A 26047-nucleotide genomic window follows, 5' to 3' on the forward strand; every position below is an offset into this window, starting at 1 on the left:
AGTGATTTTTATGCCAGTAAACCAAGGCTTATTAGGATACTTTTTTCTTTTTCAGCTGTGACACTTAAAACATTAGATAAACACCATGACAAAGCTGTCACTCAGCTTGGCTCGATGCTTTTTACCAGACAGGTTTCTGGAGCCAGGTAAGTATGTTTAAAAGGGACGTGGGTTTATTTGGCTTTTCAAAGTTAACTCCGATAAAGTATCTTTCCTCAACAATGGTCCCCCAAGTATATGCTGAACTATACCTGTGAATTCATCATGGAGTGAAGAATGATGAGTTAGAGAATCTGTAAGGCTACTACATGCCCACCTGTGGACTGCTTATGCCTGAAATAGTCACAAAAAGTCAAAAAAAAAGGATCTGTAAGGCTACTATATGCCCACTTGTGGACTGCTTATGCCTGAACCTTGTTTTCATAGATATACAGAAACAAAGTTTTATTACCTCTCTACACAGATTTTTTGGTCTTTATTTCCTTTGTTAGAAGATCTTTGGCGAGTCACACTATGGCATTAGAAATAAGTCCTCTTCATCACTAAATGGAAGTGAAAGTGTTGTTAAGGAAGAGCCTTCTTCCTAAACTAAAAAAAAAGATTTTGCAACCCTTGCCTATGTAACTGCCTCAGAAATTGTATTTTTTCCTCTACAAATATACATGGCCTGAAAGTGAATCTCATTTTTCATTTTAGATTTGATGAGGTCAGAGAAAAATGACTTGAAAAGAAATATCTTGTTGTAAATACTTTTCTTTACATGCCTCTGTTAAAGAATTTTTCTGTAACTACCAGAAGATAGAGATTTTATATCACAGGGCAACTTTTTAAAAGGAAAATCTTAGATTAATTTACTTTTTACCTTGATGAACTCTTATCTATATGTGGTATAGTTTTAACACTTCTAAAATGGTTTTCTTGACTTCTATTTTAGTATTGCCACTATTTGTCTTTATGTTTAGGTTGAGCTTAATTGACTCCTTAAAAAAAAATGATTAAACTATTAGAAATCTGCTTATATCTAATATGCCAGTGAACTAAAGCTTTAAAAATGCAGGTGCCTTTGCTGAATATTACTGTTTGCTGATCGCCACCCCACTATAAACAGTTATGTAACTTCTTCTGGATCTTTGCTTTAAAACTGTCTATTGCAAAGCATTGATCAGATAGACTTTTAGTTTATTGATTATTTGAGGTAACACATGACAATTACAGTGGTTTGACTTGCAAATTTTAATATTTCAGTAAACTGTGCCTATATGAAGTAATTTTCCAGATTTGGCAGAAAACCAAGTAATTTTCCTTTTACCTCTTTGAAGAAGATGTAGAGGTGTTTGTGATTCCTAGAGCTTCAGGTAAAGAGAAGATACTGGCAAAAATAAAATAAATAAAAAGAGATGCCTAGAGCTTATAGATCTTTCATAGAAGATAAATAAATGATAATCATGAGGCAGAATTTTTCTGTGTAAAAAAGCAGTGTGTTATAGAATCATTTTAAAAATAAGTCAACCCAGTCTATTTCCATAGGCTATGATTTATGGCTGTTTTTAAACTTCTTAATAAGTGGATATAAGGCTTTGTAACACATATCTTTTGTTTATGGATGACATTGTGTTACCATCACCAGACATATTAAATTGGTAAATCTTTCCTCTTTCAGGGTTGTGCCTCTTGGGTCTGTGCAAACTGTGAGTGGCTATACTTTCAGAGGCTTTATGTCACATACAAATAATTACCCTTGTGCTTACCTCAATGCTGCATCAGCCATCGGAATGAAGATGCAGGATGTGGACCTGTTCATAAAGAGACTTGACAGGTGTTTAAAGACAGTAAGAAAAGAACAAAGTAAAGACAGTGATGACAATTATGATAAAACTGAAGATGTGGATATTGAAGAAATGGCTTTAAAACTAGATAATGTACTTCTTGACACACACCAGGATGCTTCTTCATGACATGCAAAAGGTTTCTTCTTGATCGTTTGAAAGAAATGATACAGCTGTAGTACAAGCAAGTAGTCTGAACTAGCCATTGATGATTGTTAAGTTTTCCTTTCTTAGACTGCTTCAATCCTTGTGATCCATAACAGGTTATAATATACAATTAGCATTTTTCTAATTGTTAGGATATCTGTCAATTAAGCCTCATGGCTCAGATAATTTTTACTAGTGTAATGACAGTAATATTACCTTCAATTATTTTTGAAATGCAGATCACACAGAATTGAGAAAGGTCTCTTACGTTACTAGTTACTAGTTGTTTGTTGAAATGTGTAAGTCACAATGTGCCTGTGAAATGGACATTCCCCAGGGAAGCAGAGTAAGGGTATAAACTTCCATTTTGACCCAAAAGCAGTGGTTCTCAACTGGGGATGATTCACTTATCTGAACAGCATCTGTGGACATGTTTGGTTATCACAACTGGTGGGATGCCGTTAACATCTGGAGGATACAGGCCAGGGTGCTGCTCAACATCCTACAATGCGTGGACAACTCCCCACAACAAAGAATTACCCAACCCAAAATGTCAGCAGTGCTGAAGTTGAGAAATACACCTCTAAAATAGATAAACTCCTTGAGTAAAGAGAAGTTTATCATAGCAACTTTAATTATTCAGTAATACTTCAAAGAAGATAGCTTTATAAATGTCATCAAATATAGAGAATCTTAAGTGATAACCAGGGTCACGGGTTCTAAACATGTCATTATGGCACTGGTGCATTTTTCCACTTGGGTAAGGGAAACCATTATTCCACTTACTGTTTTTGCTTTAAGCAGCCATGTATATTGGTTAGTTTGTTCAGATGTTGGCTAACATGGGTATTTTTGAGCATATTTTTGCTAGGAAGGTGAAAATCATACAGTGTGATAAACAGTTGTATTCCCCCATTTCTACCCATGTGTTCATTTTTCTAAATCTGAAATTCCAGACTTACTTGCATTAACAATAGTTTTTGTTGTTAATTTAAGAAATAGACTGATATGTCATAGCCTGAAGAGTTACTGAAGCTTCTAAACATGCCACCATGCCAAAGCCATGTTTCTCAAAACCAACTCTGTGGATCATTGTTCCAAAAAGGTGCTCATGGGGAGAAAATGTTCTGCAAACAAATAAATTTGGGAGCCACCTTTGCAAACCTGCCTTTTGGCATATTAAAGGCTCTAAGAATTGCCTCACTAACCCAGTTTGAGTATATCCTTATCCAAAGAGAAACTTATTTTTTAAAGTGAAGTATTTGTTAACAGCCCATTGAACATACTTTTAAAAACACTACGGTAGAGAATGGTATGTTGCCTTCTGGGTTGCATTTTTCTTATTGATTTGCCATTGTAACCTATGTATAAGAAAGGGATTTTCTGGTATTTTGGTGACATTGTGCATTGTCCCAGACTGTAAACGTGAGCTCAGATAGATACCACTTCCTTTAACGTGTAAGGTAGACTCCTGTGGTCACTGGCTTGACTACCTTGGAAGTCAATACTATTCTGAGATAAAGCTTTAAATTATGAATATCACAAAGTTTATTTTAAAATGTATTTATTTTATCTTTGGGGCTCAAACATTTAAAAAATTTACATAGTTGTAATAACTCATTTCAAGGGAATAAATACTGGATTAAAAAGTGTAAATTTTTAATGAGAATTTGGGACTAAATTGCAGAGCCAATAAAGCTGAAGAGTTGCAACCTCTAGAGTCAAGAAAAGGATTGAAATGATGTTGCAAATGTAAAGCTGACAGTGCAGCCTACTGCACATGTACGCCAAAACTGTTTTCTAGAGCAAGTGATCATATTGTTGTGACCATCATTTAGCTTAAGAAAGGCCAGAGCTGGGAAACTCGCAAATGTTTTCTCATCTGCAGTATATTAGCAGTTCTTGGGCTTCAGCTGCTGAATAGATAATAATTCTAATTGAAGATAAATTACATGAACTCACATGTGAATGATAGATATGTTACAACATTTCATTCTTGATGCATAAAATCAGCTGTGGTTTTTATTATTAACCCTTTTCTTTTTCCGTGGTTATGGAATTCTAGCTCTATTCCTCCTGGCTTAAAATTTGACTCTGAGTTCATGGAATTCACACAGTTTTTGAAGAGTTCTGTCTATTCAGGCTTTCCTTGGTCCTCACCCTAGTGTAATTTTCCCTTACTCCCATTTCTACATATAAGTATTAAAAAGGATGTGTTTATTATAATTTGCTAGTACTGATTGAGAAGCCTCATGATTGGCCTTTGTTATATTTGCACAGTGACAAAGGCAGTGGATGATCCACTTCCAGCCATTGCTGAAGATAACCTTTTCTATCGTTGTGACCCAACTACCCTTATTAAAACTACCAGGTAGAGGGCCGGTCGCGGTGGCTCAAGCCTGTAATCCCAGCACTTTGGGAGGCCGAGGCGGGTGGATCATGAGGTCAAGAGATCGAGACCATCCTGGTCAACATGGTGAAACCCTGTCTCTACTAAAAATACAAAAAAATTAGCTGGGCATGGTGGCGTGTGCCTGTAATCCCAGCTACTCGGGAGGCTGAGGCAGGAGAATTGCCTGAACCCAGGAGGCGGAGGTTGCGGTGAGCCGAGATTGCGCCATTGCACTCCAGCCTGGGTAACAAGAGCGAAACTCCGTCTCAAAAAAAAAAAAAAACAAAAAAACTACCAGGTAGAATTTTGGAGTTAGGTTTTTAAAGTCATTGGGCTATGGCAGTCTGCCTAGAAAAGAAAATTGAGGAACGGAATCTTCTTTTGGTCTTTCCACAGTGTGTTACTTACACATGGCAGGGAAAGGAATTTTAAATCAAACCCACAGTTTGGTTCTCAGGTCCTCTGCTGAAGAATTCTCACTCTATCAGGGAATGATATGTGACGCCAGCCTTAGGAACCTGGTGTTTGACTGTAAATCTTTCTATTGATTTTTTTGTATTAGTTGAATGAAGTTATAGAATATGAATTATTGAATGCAGTTCTGTTCAGCTGCTAGGCACTTGATATACAGAATGGTAAATTTAAATATAAATTAAATTTTTCTAATATTGTGATCAGTACTTAACTCCATTGTGGTTCTGTGTCTTTAACTGCCTCACAATAAGAACTCTCATTGAGGACTGGGCTACAGAATGTGCTTGTATTTTTAGACGATGTCTGTGGCTTCCATAGATTTTAGTAAAATTTAAACAGAGATAATTTGTGGTTACTGCTGATGTTACTTTAATTTTGAATTAGCAGTTCATCCTGAGAGTTATATTCAAGTGTCCTTTCACAGAGGAAAATAACCAACAGCTGAAAACAACAACAATAAAACTGGTGAATCTAACTCATATTACACTGGGAGAAAGTTTTTGGAATACATACACATTTGGTGTATGTAAGAGTTGGGTTTTCTTTTCCCACTTTCTGAGATGTACTAACTTCTGCCAGGCCCTTAAATTTTGATTTTGTTATGTTTTACATTTTTGAGGCCAACCTTATTTTGTAACTGAAAAAAAAGTCCAGTTTTGCATACACAGAAGTTTGGTTATTTTAGAAGTCTCATAGCCTGAATAATTTAATAATAATTGAATATGATACTCATAGCTTTTTAAGAAGAGGTTATATTAGTCAGTTTTCTCCTTGTCTGCCATATTATGTTGGCTAAATGTCTCTTAAGGCCAATCTTAGTAGACAGACCTAACACTCATTGCATCCTTTTGTGCCTTACTTTTTACTTTCCTTTTGCCCTTATGGTAGGTACACATGTAAGATGGTAAGTTTAAGGCTAATGAATATATGTTTGTAATTTCCTTCTCATTATTCTGCAGTTAAAGCTAAGACCTTAGGCAAAATCTAGAAATGTTTATGTTGTTTTATTTTTTATCAAGTGGTGTTGACTTGAGAAGTACAGAGAAAGGCTATGCTTAACTGTGTAACTGTGGGGATTTTAGCCATGAGATTATGAAGCTGATGTCAGCCTGCTAACCTGTTTTTCCCAAAGGAAAAGATGTTTCCAAAAACGTTTTTGCTGTAGACTGTTTAAAAATAAAAATAAATTATATAATTTATTGCATGAAATAAATTTTTAATAAGTCACTGACAGTACATTATTTTACCTAATCCTTACGATAAATAAAATCTGAAAGTACAAATAACTGACACTAAATTACTTGCCCATTTTTGATTCAGTCATCAGTATCAGCTTGTCGAGAAATCAGCAAGGAAAGTCATACCTATAATGAGAATCATGAGTCATGGCCAGGGGCTAAATTATTTTAAAAAGAAGAAGGAAAGAGAGGATATTCCAGCAACCATTTTGCAAACGTTGTAGACTATAGAAAGTGCCTAGAAGCATTTAATCTTTTCTAAAAGAAATACTACCTTTTACTTGAAAATAGGTTTGTATCAGTTTCCCCTTTGGATTTCACATCTAAATTGTGCTGTTTGAATTTTGCAGATAGTTCCCTTTGATTTGGAATTTGATCTCTGCACCGGCATTTATTAACCATGTGAGGTCACATATTTAGCCTCTTTGAATTTCAGTATCATCAAATATAAAATGGATACAACCTTATAGGATTGAAGATTAAATGAGATAATATATGGTAAAGTGTAACTCGGTACCTTTGCATAAAGTACTTACTGTTAAAAACTGCTATTATGCTTTGCAAAAAGCTATATACCATCATAAGTTTTGCTAGACAAATTTAAATGTATTTATTATTATTTAGTTTATTCAGTAGAATTTTTTTTGAGGGGGAGTCATCAATGAATTTTGTCGGCAAATTAATTTAAAAGTATGTAGTTGATTTTAGATGACCATTATTTTTTATTTTCAGGGTTTTTCTATTTTGGCTTTTATGGATTTTTTTTAGTTTTGTATTTTTGAGAATTTTCTTAAAAACCATATTTAAAGTGCATTGACTAATTGCCTAAAATTTCAGATTACAACCTGGAAAAAGTTTATATACAATGACTTGAACATTGATTATATTATCTGACTAAAATTTGTGGTATGATAGGCAGATCTGCAGGCATGGCAATTGTTCAGTATGTTTAGCCCTATTCTTACATGACTTTACAGTAGAATAGCTGATCATGGCTCCCAAGTGGGTATCTTTAGCAGACTTCTCTCCTGAGCCCCACACTTGTATGCAGCTGCCTAGTCAACATCTTTTGCGTGTCTGATGGATATCTTAATGACCACATGCCAAAGATGATTCCTTGATCTTCTGCCCTAAAAATCTTTTCACCCACAGCCTTCCTCACCTCAGCGAATCACACTTCTCTTCAGTTGCTTAGGCCAGAAACCTTGGAGTAATGCTCCACTTTTCTCTCCCATCCTTCGCCAAATCCATGAAGAAATCATGTTGTAGCTGGTTACTAATTTATCTAGAATCAAGTCATTTCCCACCTGCTCTGTAACCAGCCAGTTCTGAACTCCCAGTGTTTCTTGTCTGAATTATGACAGTACCCTTGGTTCCCCTGGTTCTAATCATGTCCCTTTACCATCTGTTCTCACAGCCAGAGTGATCCTCTGGAAACATAGGTCCTGTCACGTGTCTGTTCAGACTCCTGCAGTAGCTCCCATTGTCGCTCAGAGTATAAGCCCAAGACCTTGCTGTGTCTCAAAAAGCCCTACAGCACTGGCCATCGTAACCACTCCCCCTTCATCTTTCTGACCCGACCCTTCATCCTAAACCCTCTCCATTCTAGCCAAACTGGCCATCTTGCTGCTCCTCAAAGGCATGCTTAGCCTTAGAGCCTTGGCTCAAGCTGGTCCTTCCACCTGGAAATATCTCTTAACCCAGATGCTTGGCTAACTCGCTTCCTTCATACTTTTTATCAACATTCTCTCCTTTCGATGAGCTCTACCTTGACTACCCTTTTTAGTACTGTATCTGTCTCCCCCCTCCCTTAACATTGTGTAAAAATTGAGGGTGGGGCCTCAATTTTAGGGTTTGTGAGAATCATCTGGAGCTGTTAAAATGTAGATTCAAATTCTAGGTCTGGGATGGGGCAGCATCTCTAGCAAATCCCTAGGACATGGCCACAGTGCTGGCCCATGACACACTGAGGAGGAGAGGTTCAACATACCATTCATCTACATATTTATTTTGTACTGTTTGTCTCTCACTCTCTGGCTCTGGCATAAACTCCACTGAAGCAGAATCTTTGTTTTGTTCACTCATGTATCCCAAGCACCTAAACAGCACCTGGAACATGATAGACACTCAAAATATTTATTACATGAATGATTCAATAGGTATTATTAAATATTTATATAACTATATATGAAATGCCATCATTTCTGATTGAAACTTCTCAGTGGTTTTCCATCTCTCCTAGACTAGAGCTCTAAAAATTTTGCTTGGGTGGTAGACACAAAGAGGTTCTGTTCATATCTTGCACAGAAAGACTCTACCCAGCTGCAAGGAATATGCTTAGCTGACAGCCTTCCTGCTGTTACCTCCTTCAAGGTTAGCTCAAACCTGTCTTTGAGCCAAAGTCATGGCCTTCATCCAATTTCTGAGCAAGGCCCAGGTACAAGGGCCCAGCCATTTCCACCCAGTGTAGCTCTGGAGCACCCTGCTGGGCTGGCAGACATTTGGTTGGGTCTGCATCCCAGTCCAAGAGCCCCCCCTGCCCTCGCCTCTTTCCCCCTTTTCTTTTTCAGGTGTTAACTCCTCAACAAACCTTTTGCTCTCTTAATTTTGCCTCAGTATGTGCCTCCCAGAGAATTCAACCTTTGATACCCGTGGCCAACAAAATGAGCTACACTCTTCTGCACGCCTTTCTACCCGTTCTCTCCCTTGCTGTAAACATGTCTACTAAACCCGGTTGCACCCACTTAGTAGTATTCCAGTGACATCAATCCTCAGTAAGGTTCATTAGCCTCATGAATCTTTTCTGTGTTGGCTGTCACAGATTATGCCATTGTGTTAGCCTGGCATCATTTTTTAGCTGTTTGATGATTTAAAATACTAATTACTGTTTTGAGGAATGGTTCCTGACTTAATGATTTATCACACCTTTGATAAGTGGTCCATGTGCCATGAGAAGGTGAATCAGTGGTTGAGTGACCAACCTTCAGGAAGAGGTTTCTCCCAGGAGCTACAGTGATCACAAAGTGACTTCAGTCCCTGGCTCTGCCACTTAGTGACTGAGTGAAACTGCACAACTTACTTTTCACTCATCAGTAAAATGGGGATAATATCTCACAGGATTGAAATAAAGATCAAATGGGAGAATCTATCATATATAAAGTACTTAGCAAGGGGTCCCGTCTATAGCATGTGGTCTGATAGTAGCTATTATTAAATGAATCTTACTTTAAAAAACTGAAAAAGATCTTCCATAACATAGCACCAGAAACCGTCTTTGTAAAATGTAGTTGTGTTTGTTGGCCTGATTTTTATCAAATCCTGTTCTGATAAAGAAAATGAAGCCTGGAATCTCTTCAGAGCACTTGGCTTCAGTGGCCTTTTTGGAGATGGCCACTCGCTCCCCTCCTCTTTGCTCCTGCCTGACTTGCGCTGTTGGATTCATTTCTTTGTCTTAAGGCTTTTTTCTCCTGTTAAATGCAGATGCCTCAGGAAATAGATAACTGCTATTTATCCTTATTAGTTGGTGACATCTTTCTTTGGATGTATTTATCAGATGTTTCCCTAAGAGTAGGCTTTTTGTTTAAAAAAATTTTTTTATTATAGGAACTTTCAAGCATATACCAAAAAATATGATGATACCTAGTATCCATTCATCAGCTCTGGCACATATCAAATCCAATTTTGTTTTACCTACACCACCAGCCAGTCCTCCCCCTGTCACTTTTAAGCAAATCTCATCATCATTTCTGGGTGTAGCTCACATTTCAAAATGTGTCACCAAAGGAAAGGACTCATTTTGGTTTTTTAAGTCACAATACCATTATCACACCTGAAAAATTGAACAATAATGTCTTGATGTCGTAAAACATGCTGTCAGTATTCATTTCTGTAATTACCTTTCTTTTACCTTTGAGTCAGGATCCAAATAAGATCACCTAAGGGTAGATTTTAGTGGAAGAGGGGTAAGAGGAGGCAATCAGGGAGCATTAGGAACCAGTGACAATTGGAGAAGTACAGAGAGGGGAGATTGAAAGTGTCTGTCTGAGACTTGAGACAGTGTCTGTCTGTTTTTAAAACAACTTTCCCCTGGGTTAATAATACTGGATTTACAGGAGATGTTGTTACCTCCACACAGGCTCCCAGAGATCTTTCAGGATGCTAGAGAAATTACAGTTTGACATGCTTCAGGTTTTGCTGGTTATCATGAGAAATGGACTTGAGTCCACACTGGTGTGTAATAATTCACTTTCAATGCCAGCTTTCCCAACATGAGGCTTTACGTTAGAACCCCAAAAAGGATTAGGCCTGTAATGTGTTGGTGGTGGGGTGGTAATCGTCGTAGCTATATAGAGCTATCTTTTATTCTAAAATGGATTGAAGACAAAGCAAGCTATGCTGGGCTCCTGCCAGCCCGGCTCAATGAGCTGAGAAGGCAGAACGCCATCTCAAAATGAGTGTTTAGAGCAAAGGGGAGCAGAGAGGCACCCCCGGGTTGGAGCAGAGGAGCTGACTGTGGTGTTCCTGTTGGAAGAGTCCGCCTGATTCACTTCAGGGATCGCGAGAGAGATGAAGGAGCTTTTGGGAGAACTTGCTTGAGACCAAATCAAAAGCTGAGAGAGATCTATTCCCACTCCTCCTCCAAAAAACTTGGTCATAGGCAATAAGTGGGTCCTTTACACCACAGTGGCAGAAGGTACTTTTCATTGGAAAACTCTCAAACTAAACCAAACCTCTCCTTGGAGAAGTTAACCTGGGAGTATGGGATCCAGTGTCCCTAGGAATCCATTAGTCTAATGAAATTCCCCATTTTAGCTTTCCCAGGTAATAAAACAGATCCTGAGAGTGACAACCCAAAGCCACACAGCCCCTTCAGGATGGCATTGAGGCAGGTCTCAGGCTGCAGCCAACAGTGGCCCATGATGGCCAGGGGCAGATCTGAAGGAGGTAGAGAAAAACCTGCAAGACAACATCTTGATCCAGAAAATGTTTTCCCGGTTTTTGGATCAGGTTTTCTTTTGATTCCCTATCAAATGCATTGATTTCTTGTTTCCAGTGTCTCTCTCACCACAACCAGTTGATGTTCTGTTCGTCCTTGCCTTGTGACTCAGACCTTCCTGGGGTGGGAGAGGTGGGGGTGGTGGCGAGCAGGAGCTGTTGAACAGTTATCCCTGCAAACTTTTTTTAAAGGCCAGTAAAAACATTCATCAGTTTTTATCTTCTAATTAAAAGCAAACAGACCTTTTAACATTAGGAAATTCAGCATTTTTGGGGTTTGTATTTATGATCATTGTCTATTTTCCATTTATTCCCATCTATTTGCAATAAGTGTATTTTAGGGCCAACTTGGTTTATGCTGTTTCCAGGAAAAAAAAGTAAAACCCACAACCAACCAAACTGCTTTATAGATCCATCCCCATGGAGCCCAGAGCTTCCTAGGCATGAAATTGACTGACGCACACAGAGGCAGCAGGTGCGGGGCCACATGCCACTTGCCGCCTTTTTTTTTAGTGTGTGTTTATAATCAGTAAATGGCTGTAGATGTTTAAATGGTTGCCTAATACTGATGGAGAGCGGATGCCATTATAACTTGAACTTGTATTGCCACACAGATGGTGGAAATAAACATCCAATTCTGCACACAGTTTTGTTTGTTTTTCACTTTTAAAAGATCAGCTGAGTGTCAGGCATCCATGGTGCCAGAAGGGGGGCTGCGGCTGGGGGTGGGGAGTGATAGGAGAGCTGGGCTGCTGTCGTTCAGATTGGCTTTTGTGCTGACAGTCAAAAACAGCAGGCTCCCCTGTAAGTGGGAGGAGGTTCATGGAATCGGTGGACTCCACTCTGGAGTTACCAGGCATCAGCTCCAAATACTCACAGTCACCCTTCTCCATCATAGAAGATTCCAGCCCTAACCCTGCCTGCTGGAACTCCTGCCACACCTTCTTTTCCTTCTCCCTTCTCTTTCTTAAACACCTTGATAAATGGAGCTGGCTGGACATGGTGGTGACCTCGGTTTCACCCTCCTCGCTTCCCCTGCCTGTCCCTTGAATGCCCCTTGATCTCCTGCATTTTGTGGGACCTTAGCAAATATTTCTTGAACAAATGATCAACTGATTTGTTCACACTATAGAAATAACCAACAGTATTTAATGTTAACCTGGTCCAGAAATATTTGTTTTAACGGATTTGGAATAATCATAGAAATGAAGCTCTGTGAAATTTTGCCAGTCAGTGAGCAGAAAAGAGCAGACTGAATTTGGGGACAGAGAAGTCTTCCTACCTTAAAATTGCCTCGTGGTGCCTCACACCTTGGGAAGAAGCCCAAAGCTGGGAATCCCCTGCAAGCCATTTCTCTGGGATGGAAGACACTGGCCCCAAATGTAAATGTTTAAGAGATTAATCCATGCTTCAGGGTCAAAGAATACGCTCCATGGGGGAGCAAGGGGCACAGGGTTTGTGGCAAAGGCCGTTCCTAACAGGCTTGGTCTGTTTTATTAATGAATACTGCAAAAGCAAGGCAAACCCACCCCCACCTCCTCCAGTTGGATTCTCTCCTTCATACCAGCCCTCTTTCTCTGAATCAAATAATGCACTAATCCTTCCCATTTCTGTAGAGTGCTTTCTGGATTACAAAATGCTTTGATGTACATTATTTTGTTTTCATCTTCTGACAGTTTTTGGAGCCAGGCAGGGCATGATGATTATCCTTATTTTGCAGTTAAGCCCCAGAGAAGTTTGGTGACTTCCATGGCTTGTCTTGTCTGGCGTCATTCTAAGGGTAAGGTCTGGAAACCCTGGCACTCACAGCTCTGACACCAGCCTTGGAGCCTTCTTGGAGCATTGAAACATGGGGTAGGAGCCTTTGCTTTAGAGCAGGGGTGGTTGGCAAACATTTTCTGTAAGGGGCCAGGCAGTAAATATTTTAGGCTTTGCTGGCCATACCATTGCTGTTGCAACTACTCGAAAGCAGCCACAATCTGTAAATGAATGGGCATGGCAGTGTCCCAATAAAACTTTATTTATGGACACTGACATTTGAAATTCATATAATTTTCATGAGTTGTGAAGTATTCTTTGGATGCTTTTTTTCCCCCCAAATCTTCTAAAAGTGGAAGAACCATTTCCAGCTCATGGGCTATGCAAAAATAGGCGGCTGGCTGGAACTCGCTCACGGGCTGTGGTTTGCCAGCCCTCCTTCAGAGCTGGTTCTGCTATTTATCAAGTGTGTAATCTTGGATAGGTTCCCTGGATAAACCTCAGTGTCCTCAGCTACAAGATAGGAAAGGTAAGGAGGAGTTCCTCTGTCAGGGACTGGGGGTGCCATGCAGTAACTGTGAAGTGTTTAGCATGACACGTAGATCACTCTTGGGAGTGGGAGGTGTCATGATAAGATGATGCTGAGTCCCTTGAAGTTGTCTGTCCTCCCAAATATACTGATAGGGGGTGCTTATCACTGTACAACCTCAGCCTTTTCTGCACCTGGTGCTAGTGAAAAGTTGAGGGAAATCCAAACATGAAATACTTTTTTTTTAAAAAACCAAAGAAAAGCCTTAAAAAAAAATAGCAACTTATCAGGGACAAGAAATGACCAAACTAAATGAGAACAGGCTGCACGTTGAACCTGTTGATACGAAGCCAGGGCAAGGTGCTTCCCCACTCTGGCCTCCGTTTCCTCATCTGTGTAATGAGAATTTTGGATTTGGTCCTCTCCCAGGCCCATCCACCTCTAGCACTCTGTCGTGCTAGGTGATAACCAAAACATCTAGATCCAGGATTCATGTCTGCAATGCTCCTGCTGTGCTGGCAAGGCCCCTGCCACCAACATGACATCACATCCCCACAGGGTCACTGGAGCTTCCTTCTAGGGGTGGTCCTTGGGCAAGTCTATCTCTCTACATCTCAGTTTCCTCATCTGTGAAAGGGGGATAATAATGGTCTCGACAGCCTGGGGTTGAGGGGAAAACGAAATAGGATGCTAGGTGCAAAGTGCATAGCATGGTGTGTGGCATAGGACAAGCACTCTGCCAAGGCCAATGAAGAGCTCAGTGTTCTGCATGTCACTGGTGCCTGCCTCCATGCCCAGGTCCTCAAGAGACCCGTGACGTTTTTGCCCTTGATCTTGGCATTGGTGTTGGTGATGGCGGTGAGGAATCACCTAGTAGCCAAGTAGGACCTTTTATTGCTGAGGACTAAGGAGACTGGAACTTTAGTCCCCAAAGTCATCACCAGAGCAGGCCCTGGGCAAGGAGGGGATGATTGACGATGGTGTCATTGTCAAGGATGGAGGAGTGGCTTCTGCCTTGCACCATGCCCCTCTCCTGAGCCAGCCTCCTTCCTACCTTTTGACTCCCACTCAGGCAGTAGGCACAGTCTTCTAGAGTCAAAGCTGGCACAAATCACAAGTCAGCTGGCCTGCAGGGCAGTGAGAACCCCCAGGGCGTGGGTGGAAAGGGCTGAGGCTGGCTGGACCGTTTATCTGTCTGAGATTTACTGAGCACTGGCCAGAGACTGCTCATTTCTTCTCAATATTCCCTCCTGTCCCTGAGAACCCTAACTTTGAGAATAACGCTGCCATTCCCAGTGGGGTAAGCTTTCTAGCTGATGTAACTCTGCATTAAGATTAGAACAATGAGATGTAAACTGAATTATTGTATAGAACTGCTAGAAAGTTTCTCTAAAAGAAAAGTGGTGTGCCTTTTTACACCTTTTTGTTTCTTTTTGTTCCTGACACAGAATTCAGATGTGATGGCTGGAGCTCAAGCAGCCATCTTGGACCATGAAGTGTCTACTTACACTAAACCTGCTGCAGTAGAAAGGTGGAAGGAGTCTGGACCTCTGATGATGACAGTTTCACAAACCTTTTCCTGGGGTGTACACCTTCAGACACCTCTTATTCCTGAGAAGCAGATAAACTGCTCCCTTTTAAGGCCACTGTTGTTTTATCTGTTACACATTAGCTAAACTTGATCCAAACCCAAAAATAAAAAGAAAAACATGATCCAAACTAATTCAAGTCCCTGCAGTGTGACAGACACTCTTCGAGGTGGTGGTGACCCAGCAATGAGGATGCTTACTAGCATGGTGACCAGGTTGTCTGCCCTGTGCAGCCACATTCTAGTGGAGAGAAAGCTATACATGTGGAAACAGTAATTTTGTGAAATAATTGGTGGCATGAAATAAAGAAAACAGGTGATATTGAGTGAGACAGTTCTGAGAATGTCTCATGTATTAATTTTCATATCAGTTCTGTGAGGTGGTGACAAGTATCATACCCATTTTACAGATGAGGAAAAGGAGGCCTGGGGAGGATAACATTGCCTGCATAAGGACACATGCCAGGGAGTGGAGGAAGCGGCATGTGACTCCCAGCACCTGGCCTCCAGAGCTCACACTCCTGCCAGCTGCCCCCATTGCTTGCACAGGAGGGCAGAGAGTGGAACCACTTCTCAGGAACTGTGGCCTGACCAGCACTGGACCCACTGACTCCTATCCAGTAGTCTTTTTTTTTTTTTTTTTTTGAGACAGAGTCTGGCCCTGTTGCTCAGGCTGGAGTGCAGTGGCGTGGTCTCCGCTCACTGTAACCTCTGCCTCCCGGGTTCAAGCAACTCTCCTGCCTCAGCCTCCCCAGTGGCTGGGACTGCAGGTATGTGACACCATGCCTAGCTAATTTTTGCATTTTTAGTAGAGACAGGGTGTCACCATGTTGGCCATGCTGGTCTCGAACTCCTGAACTCAAGTGATTGCCTGCCCCAGCCTCCCAAAGTGCGGGGATTACAAGAGTGAGCCACTGCACCTGGCCCTATCCAGTAGACTTAGTAACACTACTCCCTTCAGGTGTGACCTTTCTACCATGGTGATTCTGGGGCATCTAACTTAATGGTGGCTGTCCCCAAGAGCAAGCCTGACAAGAGTACCAGCTGGAAACTGCATGACTTTTCTGGGGTGAGGCACGCAGCTTTTCTTCCATTGCCTTTATTGGTAACAAGACACCAAGTCTGGCCCAGTCTCAGGAGAAGGGGACACAGACTTCCACCTTTCTCAAAGAATGTATAGATTTGTTTAGAACCACCACATGAGTCAGTGAGATGTGTGCTCAGTGACAGTCACTGGGTAAGGAGGCCCCTGGGAAGCAAGCGGAACACAGATATGGTGGCTGGAGCTGCAGCAACCATCTTGGACTGTGAGGACTCCACAGAGAGATGCCAGGAGCCAACAGCACTGCACAGACAATAGTGACCATGCACAGTGAATGGAATCTCAACCTAATGCAGATGAGTCCTAGGAACCAGGAGCTGGGGAGGCCTTGTGTTGCCCTGACATCAATACCAGCAGTCAGTGCTGGCTGGGTTTCCTCCCTAAGGGCTCTGTGAGCTGCTGACCACTGCAGCAGCTGACTTGGGAAGCACCAAGGGGCTGGCCCAGGGCAGATGTGCCCAGACGCGTGGGGGTGTCTGTGGGGGCAGGGGCAGCCCTGGAGCTATGCTGGCCCCTGCGTAGGCCAGGTCAAGTGAGCTGGTGGGATCATCAGTGGATTGCTTCTAACCATTGACATCTTGGAGGGGGAGGTTTTGAAATCAACTTCCCTTTATAGGAACCGGCCCAATTGCAGAACAGCTTTCTGGTGGGTCCCAAATTTGTGGAATTGCCTGACGTCTGGGGAGTATGGACCAGGGCAGGAGAAGCTTAGGGACTTGCCTCAAAAGTCTTCCGATGTCTCCCACGGCCATCACCATTGCCACCAACTAGGAGAAAGGAAGCCACTCCCCCAAGAAGAGTCCACAGATGGTTCACAGAACAGCAAACATAGGAACACCTGCTATTCAGAAAGGGCCTAGGCTTCTGGTATATTTTCCTATGTTATCTCCTTTCCCCTCCACAACAGCTCTGCAAGAGAGTATCATTATTCACCTCTACAAAGGAGGAGAATGAAATTCAGAAAGATGAAATCATGTGCCTAAGATCACATGACAAGTCACAGGGACAAGCCTGAAATCCAAACCTGCCTGGCCGTGAACCTTATTTTCTTTCCTCTGCCCTATCCTGATTCTCACCTCGAGATACCACACCAGGAGCTGGGCTTGGACTAGCTCCAGGATCCTTGAGTGACAGCAGAAATATGTCTACAGCTGCCTCAGGCCATTCAAGAATAAGGTCAGCTGCTTCCAGGACAGATCCTGTAGGAGAGAGCACTCTCAATGCTTGGAGGCCCCATGGGGCTTCCACCAGACGCTGCCCCGGTCATCTGCAGCCGGGACAGCCAGGGTGGGGGGCCCAGCTGCTGGGAAAAATGACTGTGGAACCACTTCCCAGAAAAGAACAATGGCAAATGGGGGGCTTATTCGTGGGGAAAAGTGAAGAGTATAGCACTGAAAGGACTGGATTTTCCATGGAAAGGCTTCTCTCCCTGTCTCTCATTCTTCATCTGGCTTTGATTGCGAACAAAGCCTCATCTTTTTTTAGGTTGAATAAATGATTTGTCCTCAATACTTTCTTGGGAACCCCTGGCCTAAAATTCACCCTGGATGAGAGGTGAGCACACAACAGCAGGGGGACAGGCTCTTGGCCCAGGCCTTTTCCCTTCCTAGACACGAGAAGGGTGAGCAGCCCCCATCTTAGCCTGGCTTGGGCTGCAGAGGCTCCATGCCAGAGCCACGCTCCACGAACATCCTCCTAAGTCCAAAATCCTCTGCAAACCTGCGGTCTAAGAACACCTGACCCGACTCCAACTACGCGAGGCTCTTTCTAGTCTTTGTTTCTCCACGTTGTGTGAATATACATACCTTTTTGCTGCAGAAATGTCCATGCGTGTTTGTATACAGGAGTCTGCCCCCGTGTGGGTACTATGCCCCACAGTAACCCTCCTTAAAAACCCCAGATTCTCAATATGGAAAACACCTGGTCCCAAGAATATCAGACCAGGAATTGTGGATCCGTATGAGAAAAATGCATATTCTTCTTGTCCTTCTCTCATTCTCTCTTTGCCCTTTTTCTCTCCCTTTTCGCTCCTTCTCTTATTTTTAAAATATTCTGCTTCTTCGTTACCTTCCCTTTCTACTTTTCGTCTTCGTGGTTTTTGTTTTCGTTGTTGTTTCTGTTTTGAGACAGGGCCCTGCTGTGTCACCCAGGCAGGGGGGCAGGGGTGCAGTCATAGCTCAATATAACCTTGAACTCCTGGACTCAAGCAATCCTCCGTCCTCAGCCTTCCAAGTAGCTGAGACTCTAGATACATGCCACTACACCTGCTTATTTTTTTAACTTTTTGGACAGACAGGGTTTTGCTTTGTTGTGCAGGCTGGTCTTGAACACCTAGTCTCAAGCTCTCCTTCCACCTTGGCCTCCCAGAGTGTTGGAATTACAGGTATGAGCCACCGAAACCTGGCTTCATCTTTGGAGCTCTTTGACTCGTGTTTTCCTCCAGCCATTCATCTAACAGATGTGTACTGTGACTTGGCCATGCAGATACAATGGGGAGCCAGTGGGCCTGTCCTGACCTCAGTCTGGTCCTGGGGCGAGTCTAGTGGGGGAGCCAATAGGGAAAGAGATGATCTTCAGGCCATGTGGTGGGAGGGAAGAGGGGGGATGCCTAAGGAGCTGAGGCAGGAAACACGTGGAAGGAGCACTTCCCCAGACTGGGGCAGGATAGAGCCCGGCAGGTGCCTCGGAGGTGCCTCTATTTCCTCCCCACCTCACAAGCTTTCCATCAAGGGCACCACGAATAAACACACTAGCATGTTATCCCTACAACACCATCTCAACGCCACATCCTGGCCTTCTCTTCTGCCAGGGGGCTCTGCCAGTCCCCTCTTCTGTAGGGCCACGGTCAAGGGCTCTGGAAAGGCTTCTCAAGAGAAGGGAATCTAAGAGGAGAGCTGGGGGATTTTGTTAACTGGAATTTTCTTCTTTCCTCCATGTGATATTCAGTATATTCATTTCATAGGGCTGTGTAACAGAGTACCACAAACTGGGTGGTGTATTCAACAGAAGTGTGTTATAGTTCTGCAGAGTGGAAGCCCAGATCCATGTGTCAGCTGAGTTAGTTCCTTATGAAGTTGTGAGGCAGCATCTGTTCCCTGCCTCCCCAGCTCCTGGGGGTTTGCTGGCAGTCTTTGGTGTCTGTTGGTTTGTAGATGCATCGCCCATCTCTGCCTTCATCTTCCCATGGCGCTCTGTGTGTATATCTGTGATCAAGTTTCCCCTTTCTGTAAGAACATCAGTCATTGGATTGGGCCCCTCAACTCCACCATGATGTCTTCTTCATTAATTACATCTTAATGACCCTGTTTCTAAATAAGGTCACTCTCTAAGGAGCTGGGAGTTAGGGCTTCATCATATAAATTTGAGGGGACATAATTCAACTCACAATTTCAAGTCTTTTCTTGGAGTCACGATGCTTCTAGGGGAGAGGCTTTGGTCTTTACCATCCAGCTCCATTGGACCTGTGGCTTCCAAAAGGACTGACGAGGGATGAATCAGGAGACAGACAAGGAGCTGGGTGGGCTTTGCCACTGCAGAGTGAAGGAGGCAGTAGCCCCGTGACTGATGCTGTCAGCCAGGGGGAGCCTGAAGGACGCAAGGAGGCCAGGAGCTGGCAGAGGAAGGCTCAGGTCCATGAAGGCTGGGGCCAGTCGGGGTGCTGGAGCTATCTCAAAGGGTTTCACAATCATTTGACGCAAAACATTTGAACAGAAAAGAGAAAATCATTCCCCATAATTCTGCCCCCAGTCATGAAGGACTTTTCAAGCTAAGCCCAAAACAGGTTAAAAGGAACAGATGAGTGTCGCATGGAGGTTCGGGACAGGGGTTGCATTGCCAGCTTGGCCACTTATGAGCTGTGTGACCCTGGAAAAGTTGCCCTCTTTGCGCTTCAGTTTTGTCCTCTGCACAAGAGGGGAAACAGCTGTACCCACTGCACAGAGGTATTGCAAGGATTCCTTGCGAGCCTATAAGCAGAGCTCTCAGCAAAGTGCCCGACACGCTCTGCTCTTCGGTAAACGTAGCTGTCGTTATATAGAGAGTGAGCAAGTGGTGAAGCCCAGAACAGACAATAATCATGCTAGGTCTGCTTTTAGCCTTTCAGAGATGCTTACCTTAAGAGCGACTATTTAGGGAACAAGCGAATTGGCCTTTCAGCTCGGGAGGATAGTGGAAAAATGTCTAGCTCCTTTAAGTTTATGCCATCCATGTCCAAAGCTCAGCTAAATTGCATCCCAAGACACTGAAAAACTTGCTGATATGGCCACGGAGCTGCCGTCAGTATTCCCGGAGGAATCGCGAGGTATGGGAGTGGCATGAGAGAGCCAGGGACAGAAAGAGCTTTTTCAGTTCCTTTTTAAGGAAAAAAGGGTAAATTGTAGAAACTCCAGGCTGGCGTGGTGTTAATTCCTTTTAAAATTGTTAGGCAGTTTGGCACACTGGCAGAAGAAAAGAGTAAAAACCCCCCAGGACCGTCCTGGGTTCACTGTCTCTTTTAGGGAAGTGTCTGATACAGATTTGTGAAATGCTCGAGGCCTGACGAACCTCGATCTTGTGAGATCTTCATCAGAGACCCTCACAACATCCTTTTGGACAGGAAGGAGAAGTACGATCTGGCACAGGTGGGTCGATTTCCCTTTGGTTCTAGGCAAAGAATGTTGAGTAAGAATCAGTTTGAAAGGAAGGTCTTGCCGGGTGCGGTGGCTCATGCCTGTAATCCCAGCACTTTGGGAGGCTGAGGCGGGCGGATCACAAAGTTAAGAGATCGAGCCCATCCTGGCCAACATAATGAAACCCCGTCTCTACTAAAAATGCAAAAATTAGCTGGACGTGGTGGCCTGCGCCTGTAGTCCCAGCTACTCGGGAGGCTGAGGCAGGAGAATTGCTTGAACCCGGGAGGTGGAGTTTGCAGTGAGCCAAGATCACGCCACTGCACTCCAGCCTGGCGCCTGGCGACAGAGCAAGACTCTGTCTCCTAAAAAAAAAAAAAGGCCGGGCGCGGTGGCTCAAGCCTGTAATCCCAGCACTTTGGGAGGCCGAGACAGGTGGATCACAAGGTCAAGAGATCGAGACCATCCTGGTCAACATGGTGAAAGCCCGTCTCTACTAAAAAATATACAAAAAATTAGCTGGGCATGGTGGCACGTGCCTGTAATCCCAGCTACTCAGGAGGCTGAGGCAGGAGAATTGCCTGAACCCAGGAGGCGGAGGTTGTGGTGAGCCGAGATCGTGCCATTGCACTCCAGCCTGGGTAACAAGCGCGAAACTCTGTCTCAAAAAAAAAAAAAAAAAAAAAAAAAAAAGAAAAAAGAAAACAAAAAAAAAAAAAAGAAAGGAAGATCTTAAGAGTTGAATCCTGAGTTCAAAGTCTCCTCGTTGCCTTTTAGAAATGGATCCATCCTCCCCTGCACTGGATCGAATCTCCTCTCCCTCCCCACCCCCTGAATGTAGTTTTAACGTTTTCCTGCTTGTTTGTAGAAACACATTAAAATACTAACAACAAACATAGGATAATTTTGCATTTGCATTTTTTTTCTTAAATTTTACTCCAATGGTGAAATGTATCATCAAAATTTAAACCATTTGGTAATAATTTTACATTTCAGGGAATACTGAAGTCCTGAGTTTTGCTGATGAAGAAGGAAGCTAGTTGGCCAATAGGCATTCTTTTCTCTTTTTTTGAGACAGAGTTTTGCTCTTGTTGCCCAGGCTGGAATACAATGGCGTGATCTCGGCTCACCACAACATTCGCCTCCTGGGTTCAAGCGATTCTCTTGCCTCAGCCTCCTGAGTAGCTGGGATTACAGGTACATGCCAGCACGCCCAGCTAATTTTTGTATTTTAGTGGAGACAGGGTTTCTCCATGTTGGTCAGGCTGGTCTCGAACTCCCAACCTCAGGTGATCCTCCTGCCTTAGCCTCCCAAAGTGCTGGGATTATAGGCGTGAGCCACCGTGCCCAGCCAATAGGTTTTCTTTTCTGCTCTTATTTTCTCATACGCATACACAAGAGAGAGAGAGAGAGAGGAAAAAAAAAACACCCACCATTTTCCCGCTTAATATCAACTATGTGCCTGGCACTGTGCTAGAACCAAGAGACTCAGAATCATAAAATCAGAAGTAACCTGGAGATTTTTGAGAACAAGTGCAAAAGCCACTTTCCTGATGATATAGGAGTTGCAGAAGCATTTTAATGAAAGTCTTTGCTATACAGCCATCCTCAAAAGGTTTGCAAGCTTCCTTACCCTTTGTGCGGGGGTTTTACTTTGGAAATAAAAGCTGATCTCCTGGGAAAGGCCATAAAGACAAAATTGCAGTCCAGGATTTTTTGTTGTTTTTTTTAAAGCAAGGAAGAATGTTCAGGGAGGAACTCCTGAATGATTATATTCAGCCAACCTCTGGGAAAAAAAACAAATAACTCCCTTTCCCTCCTCCAACAACTACAAAACCAACTGGCCCCAGAATATGGAGGGCTGGCCCATGCCCTGTCTCAGCCAAGCACTTTCCTGGTCCTTGTTGCGGTGTGTGTGGTGGGCCCAGCAGTGTACACTGTACCCTGCGTTTCACAGGGAAATTTGTTCTTGTAAGTGGAGTGGAACAGAACATGGATCATAGCTGTGACAAGCCAGGAGCCGACGTCCCCCAGAGTTTCCCAAAGCAGCTGCTTTCTGTTGCTTCCTAGTACTATAAAGTGTGTTTTCTAGAAATGACAGGCCAAATAAAAAAGAAAGCTTCTCTTCTTCTCACCTAGTCCGTTTCTCACTCCTCACTCTCTTCCTGTAAATCAGATCTCAATTCCATCCATCAGGAGCTGGCCGAGATTGCGTAGGTAATCCAAACGGAGGTGTTTACTGGAACGTGGGGTTGCCCTGAGCTGCTGGGAGTTTGGAAGGTCAGTGTCACTTGGCTTTTGTGCAAATGGCTGAAACTGCTTTACAGAAACAAGAACTTCATCCCACGTGCCTTGACCAGTGGCTCTTGATCCTGGTTACTCATTTGCAGTACTCTGGAGGCACTGAATAAATTCTAGTGTCTGGGCCCCCCACCCCAGACCCAGTGACCCAAATCTCTAGGGGTTGACCTGGATCTCTATTATTAAAAAAAGTCTCCTTCATTCCTTCCTTTCCTTCCCCCTTTCCCTTCTCCTTTCCTTAACTTCCCCTTTTCCCCTTTCCTTTCCCTTTCCCCTCCCCTTCCCCTTCCTCCTCCCTTTCCCCTTCCACTTCCCCTTCCTCCTCCCCTTCCCCTTCCCCTTCCTCCTCCCCTTCCCTTCTTCCCTTGCTTTTCTTTCTCACAGTCTTACTCTATCACCTGGGCTGGACTGCCGGTGGTGTGATCTCATCTCACTGCAACCTCCGCTTCCCAGGTTCAAGTGATTCTCCCTCCTCAGCTTCCTCAGTAGCTGGGACTACAGGTGTGTGCCACCACACCTGGTGAATTTTTGTATTTTTAGTACAGATGGATTTTCACCATGTTGCCCAGGCTGGTCTTGAACTCCTGACCTCAGGTCATTGGCCTACCTCAGCCTCCCAAAATGCTGGGATTACAGGCATGATCCACCACACCCAGCCTCTTTCCAGATATTTCTAAACCACACCAAGAGTTCAGAGTCCAGCATCCGAGAAACCTGGGTTTGAAACTTGATTTCACTGCTGACTTGTGAGGGGACCCTTGAGAATGTTTCTTAAGTTTTTTTTGAGGCTGTTTTCTCAGCTATAAAATGAGAGATAATAGTAACTACCTTTGAAGGTTGAAAGGATTAAATAAAATGTTAGTGTTTGATACATGGTAAGCGCTTAACAAACATTGGCTGTTAAGGTTATCATCATGGTGTTGAATCGTTGCCAAATGCTTGTGGATCTTGGACTCATCCTGTCTGTCCCACAGCCTCCTCCATGTGCCTGGGCTGGATTTGATGTAATCAGGACCCATCTTCTTTCTGTTTCTCTGTTTTGCCCATGAATGTGTTTGGCTTCAGTCTCAAACTGAACATGGGACATTGGCTTCACTCCTATGGCCTCTCATATTCAGGATGAGAGCAGATGCAGGAACATACAGCAACAGCCTTGCAGTGTATAATTGGCTCCAGTGGTGTCATTGTTCTTGACCAATCGTCCAACAGTGAGGGTGTGAGGCTCTGATTGGCTTAGGACTGGGTCACATGGCCCATCTAGAGCCAGTGTTGAAGTACAAACTGAAGAGTATGGGATGGAGACTGAGGAGGGAAGCCAAGGCTGGGTTTAGTGGATGCTGGGGCAAACAGCGTAATACTTGCCTCCTACAGTCTAGTTCGCATATTGTTGTGTATAACTGTGCAAAGAAATAAGACTGCTTGGGAGGCTGAGGCGGGTGGATCATGAGGTCAAGAGATTGAGACCGTCCAGGTCAACATCATGAAACCCCGTCTCTACTAAAAATACAAAAAACTAGCTGGGCATAGTGGCGCATGCCTGTAATCCCAGCTACTCAGGAGGCTGAGGCAGGAAAATTGCCTGAACCCAGGAGGTGGAGGTTGCAGTGAGTGAGCCGAGATCGTGCCATTGCACTCCAGCCTGGGTAACAAGAGCGAAAACTCCGTCTCAAAAAAAAAAAAAAAAAAAAAAAGAAAAGAAAAGAAATAAGACCACTTATCACAAGAATGGGAGAGGAAAGATGTTGAAAACCGCGTGCTGTAGCTGAGGCTGACATCCAGTTGGTGTCACCCACAGAGTGCAACGGCCTGTGTCTACTCTGTTGGTTGCCATATTGCTTGTTAATTCTTTCAGTATTTCCTCTGCCTGCAATGACTTCCCGGATGCTCCCTGTACGGATTCTAATCCCTCTTTGTTCATGCTTGTCCATCTAGCTGGTCATGTTCCTCCCTCCATGTGCATGTGCATCCACCCAAATCCTACCCACGATTCAAGATCCTACTCAAATCCTCCTTCTCCAGAAAGCCCCTTGCTCCCTTACTTCCTCCCATGACTAAAGGAAATGCATTTGGGTTTCCGGCACTTTTATCTATGTCTTTTTTATAGCATGCATCGCTTTCAAACTTGTGCAATTATTCTAGCACATACCATTGCTTCCACTACTATCCTATGACCTTCTAGAGGTCTCGGTTTATTCAGCTCAGTGACTTCTTTACTGCGATGGCCAATTTTATGAGTAACGGAGACGCCGAAGGGTGAGGAGGTGGAAGTGGGGAGGATGAAGAGAAACTGATTAATGGTTACGACATACATTATTTGGGTGATGGATACCCTAAAAGCCCTGACTTCACCACGATGCAATTTATGCGTGTAATCAAATTACACGTGTACCCCATAAATGTGTACAAATAAAAAGGAAAATAAGCAAATAAAATGTTATCTGTCAACTTGGCTGGGCCATGGTGCCCAGCTATTTGGTCAAACATTTTTCTGGATGTTTCTGTGGGGTGTTTTTGGATAAGATGAACATTTTAATCAGTGAACTGTGAATAAAGCAAATTGCCCTCCATAATGTGGGTGGGCCTCATTCAATCAGTTGAAGGCCTGAATACAACAGACTGGCCTCCCATGAGCAAGAAGGGACTCTGACAGCAGATGGCCTTTGAATTCAGCCACAGCACTGGCTTTTCCTGGATCTCCAGCCTTCTGGCCCACTCTCCAAAACATGAACTTGCCAGCCTCTGTAATAGTATGAGTGAATTCTTTTTTTTTTTTTTTTTTTTTTGAGACAGAGTCTCCCTCCATCACCAGGCACCAGGCACCAGGCTGGAGTGCAGTGGCATGACCTCGGCTCACTGCAACCTCTGCCTCCTGGGTTCAAGCAATTCTCCTGCCTCAGCCTCCCGAGTAACTGGGACTACAGGCGTGTGCCACCACGCCCAGCAAATTTTTTGCATTTTTAGTAGAGACGGGGTTTCACCGTGTTGGCCAGGATGTTCTCGATCTCTTGATCTTGTGATCCACCCACCTCGGCCTCCCAAAGTGCTGGGATTACAGGTGTGAGCCACCGCGCCCGGTGTGTGAGTGAATTC

At 43.5% G+C, this 26047-nt stretch overlaps 1 protein-coding gene across 3 annotated transcripts in view; it reads left to right on the plus strand.

Annotated features, from left to right (window-relative positions):
• Positions 1 to 6136, plus strand: part of SEPSECS (Sep (O-phosphoserine) tRNA:Sec (selenocysteine) tRNA synthase) — a 43141-nt gene extending 37005 nt beyond the window's left edge. For all 3 annotated transcript variants that reach the window (XM_035293944.3, XM_002745940.8, XM_054253445.2), the window contains 2 exons: positions 56 to 146; positions 1661 to 6136. In XM_035293944.3, coding sequence (XP_035149835.1) covers positions 56 to 146; positions 1661 to 1955 — 386 coding nt within the window. In that variant the 3' untranslated portion in view covers positions 1956 to 6136. The remainder of the gene's footprint in view (positions 1 to 55; positions 147 to 1660) is intronic.
• The last annotated feature ends 19911 nt before the right edge of the window (positions 6137 to 26047 follow it).

This window comes from Callithrix jacchus, chromosome 3, assembly GCF_049354715.1.
Source record: "Callithrix jacchus isolate 240 chromosome 3, calJac240_pri, whole genome shotgun sequence".
NCBI classification, from domain to species: Eukaryota; Metazoa; Chordata; class Mammalia; order Primates; family Cebidae; genus Callithrix; species Callithrix jacchus.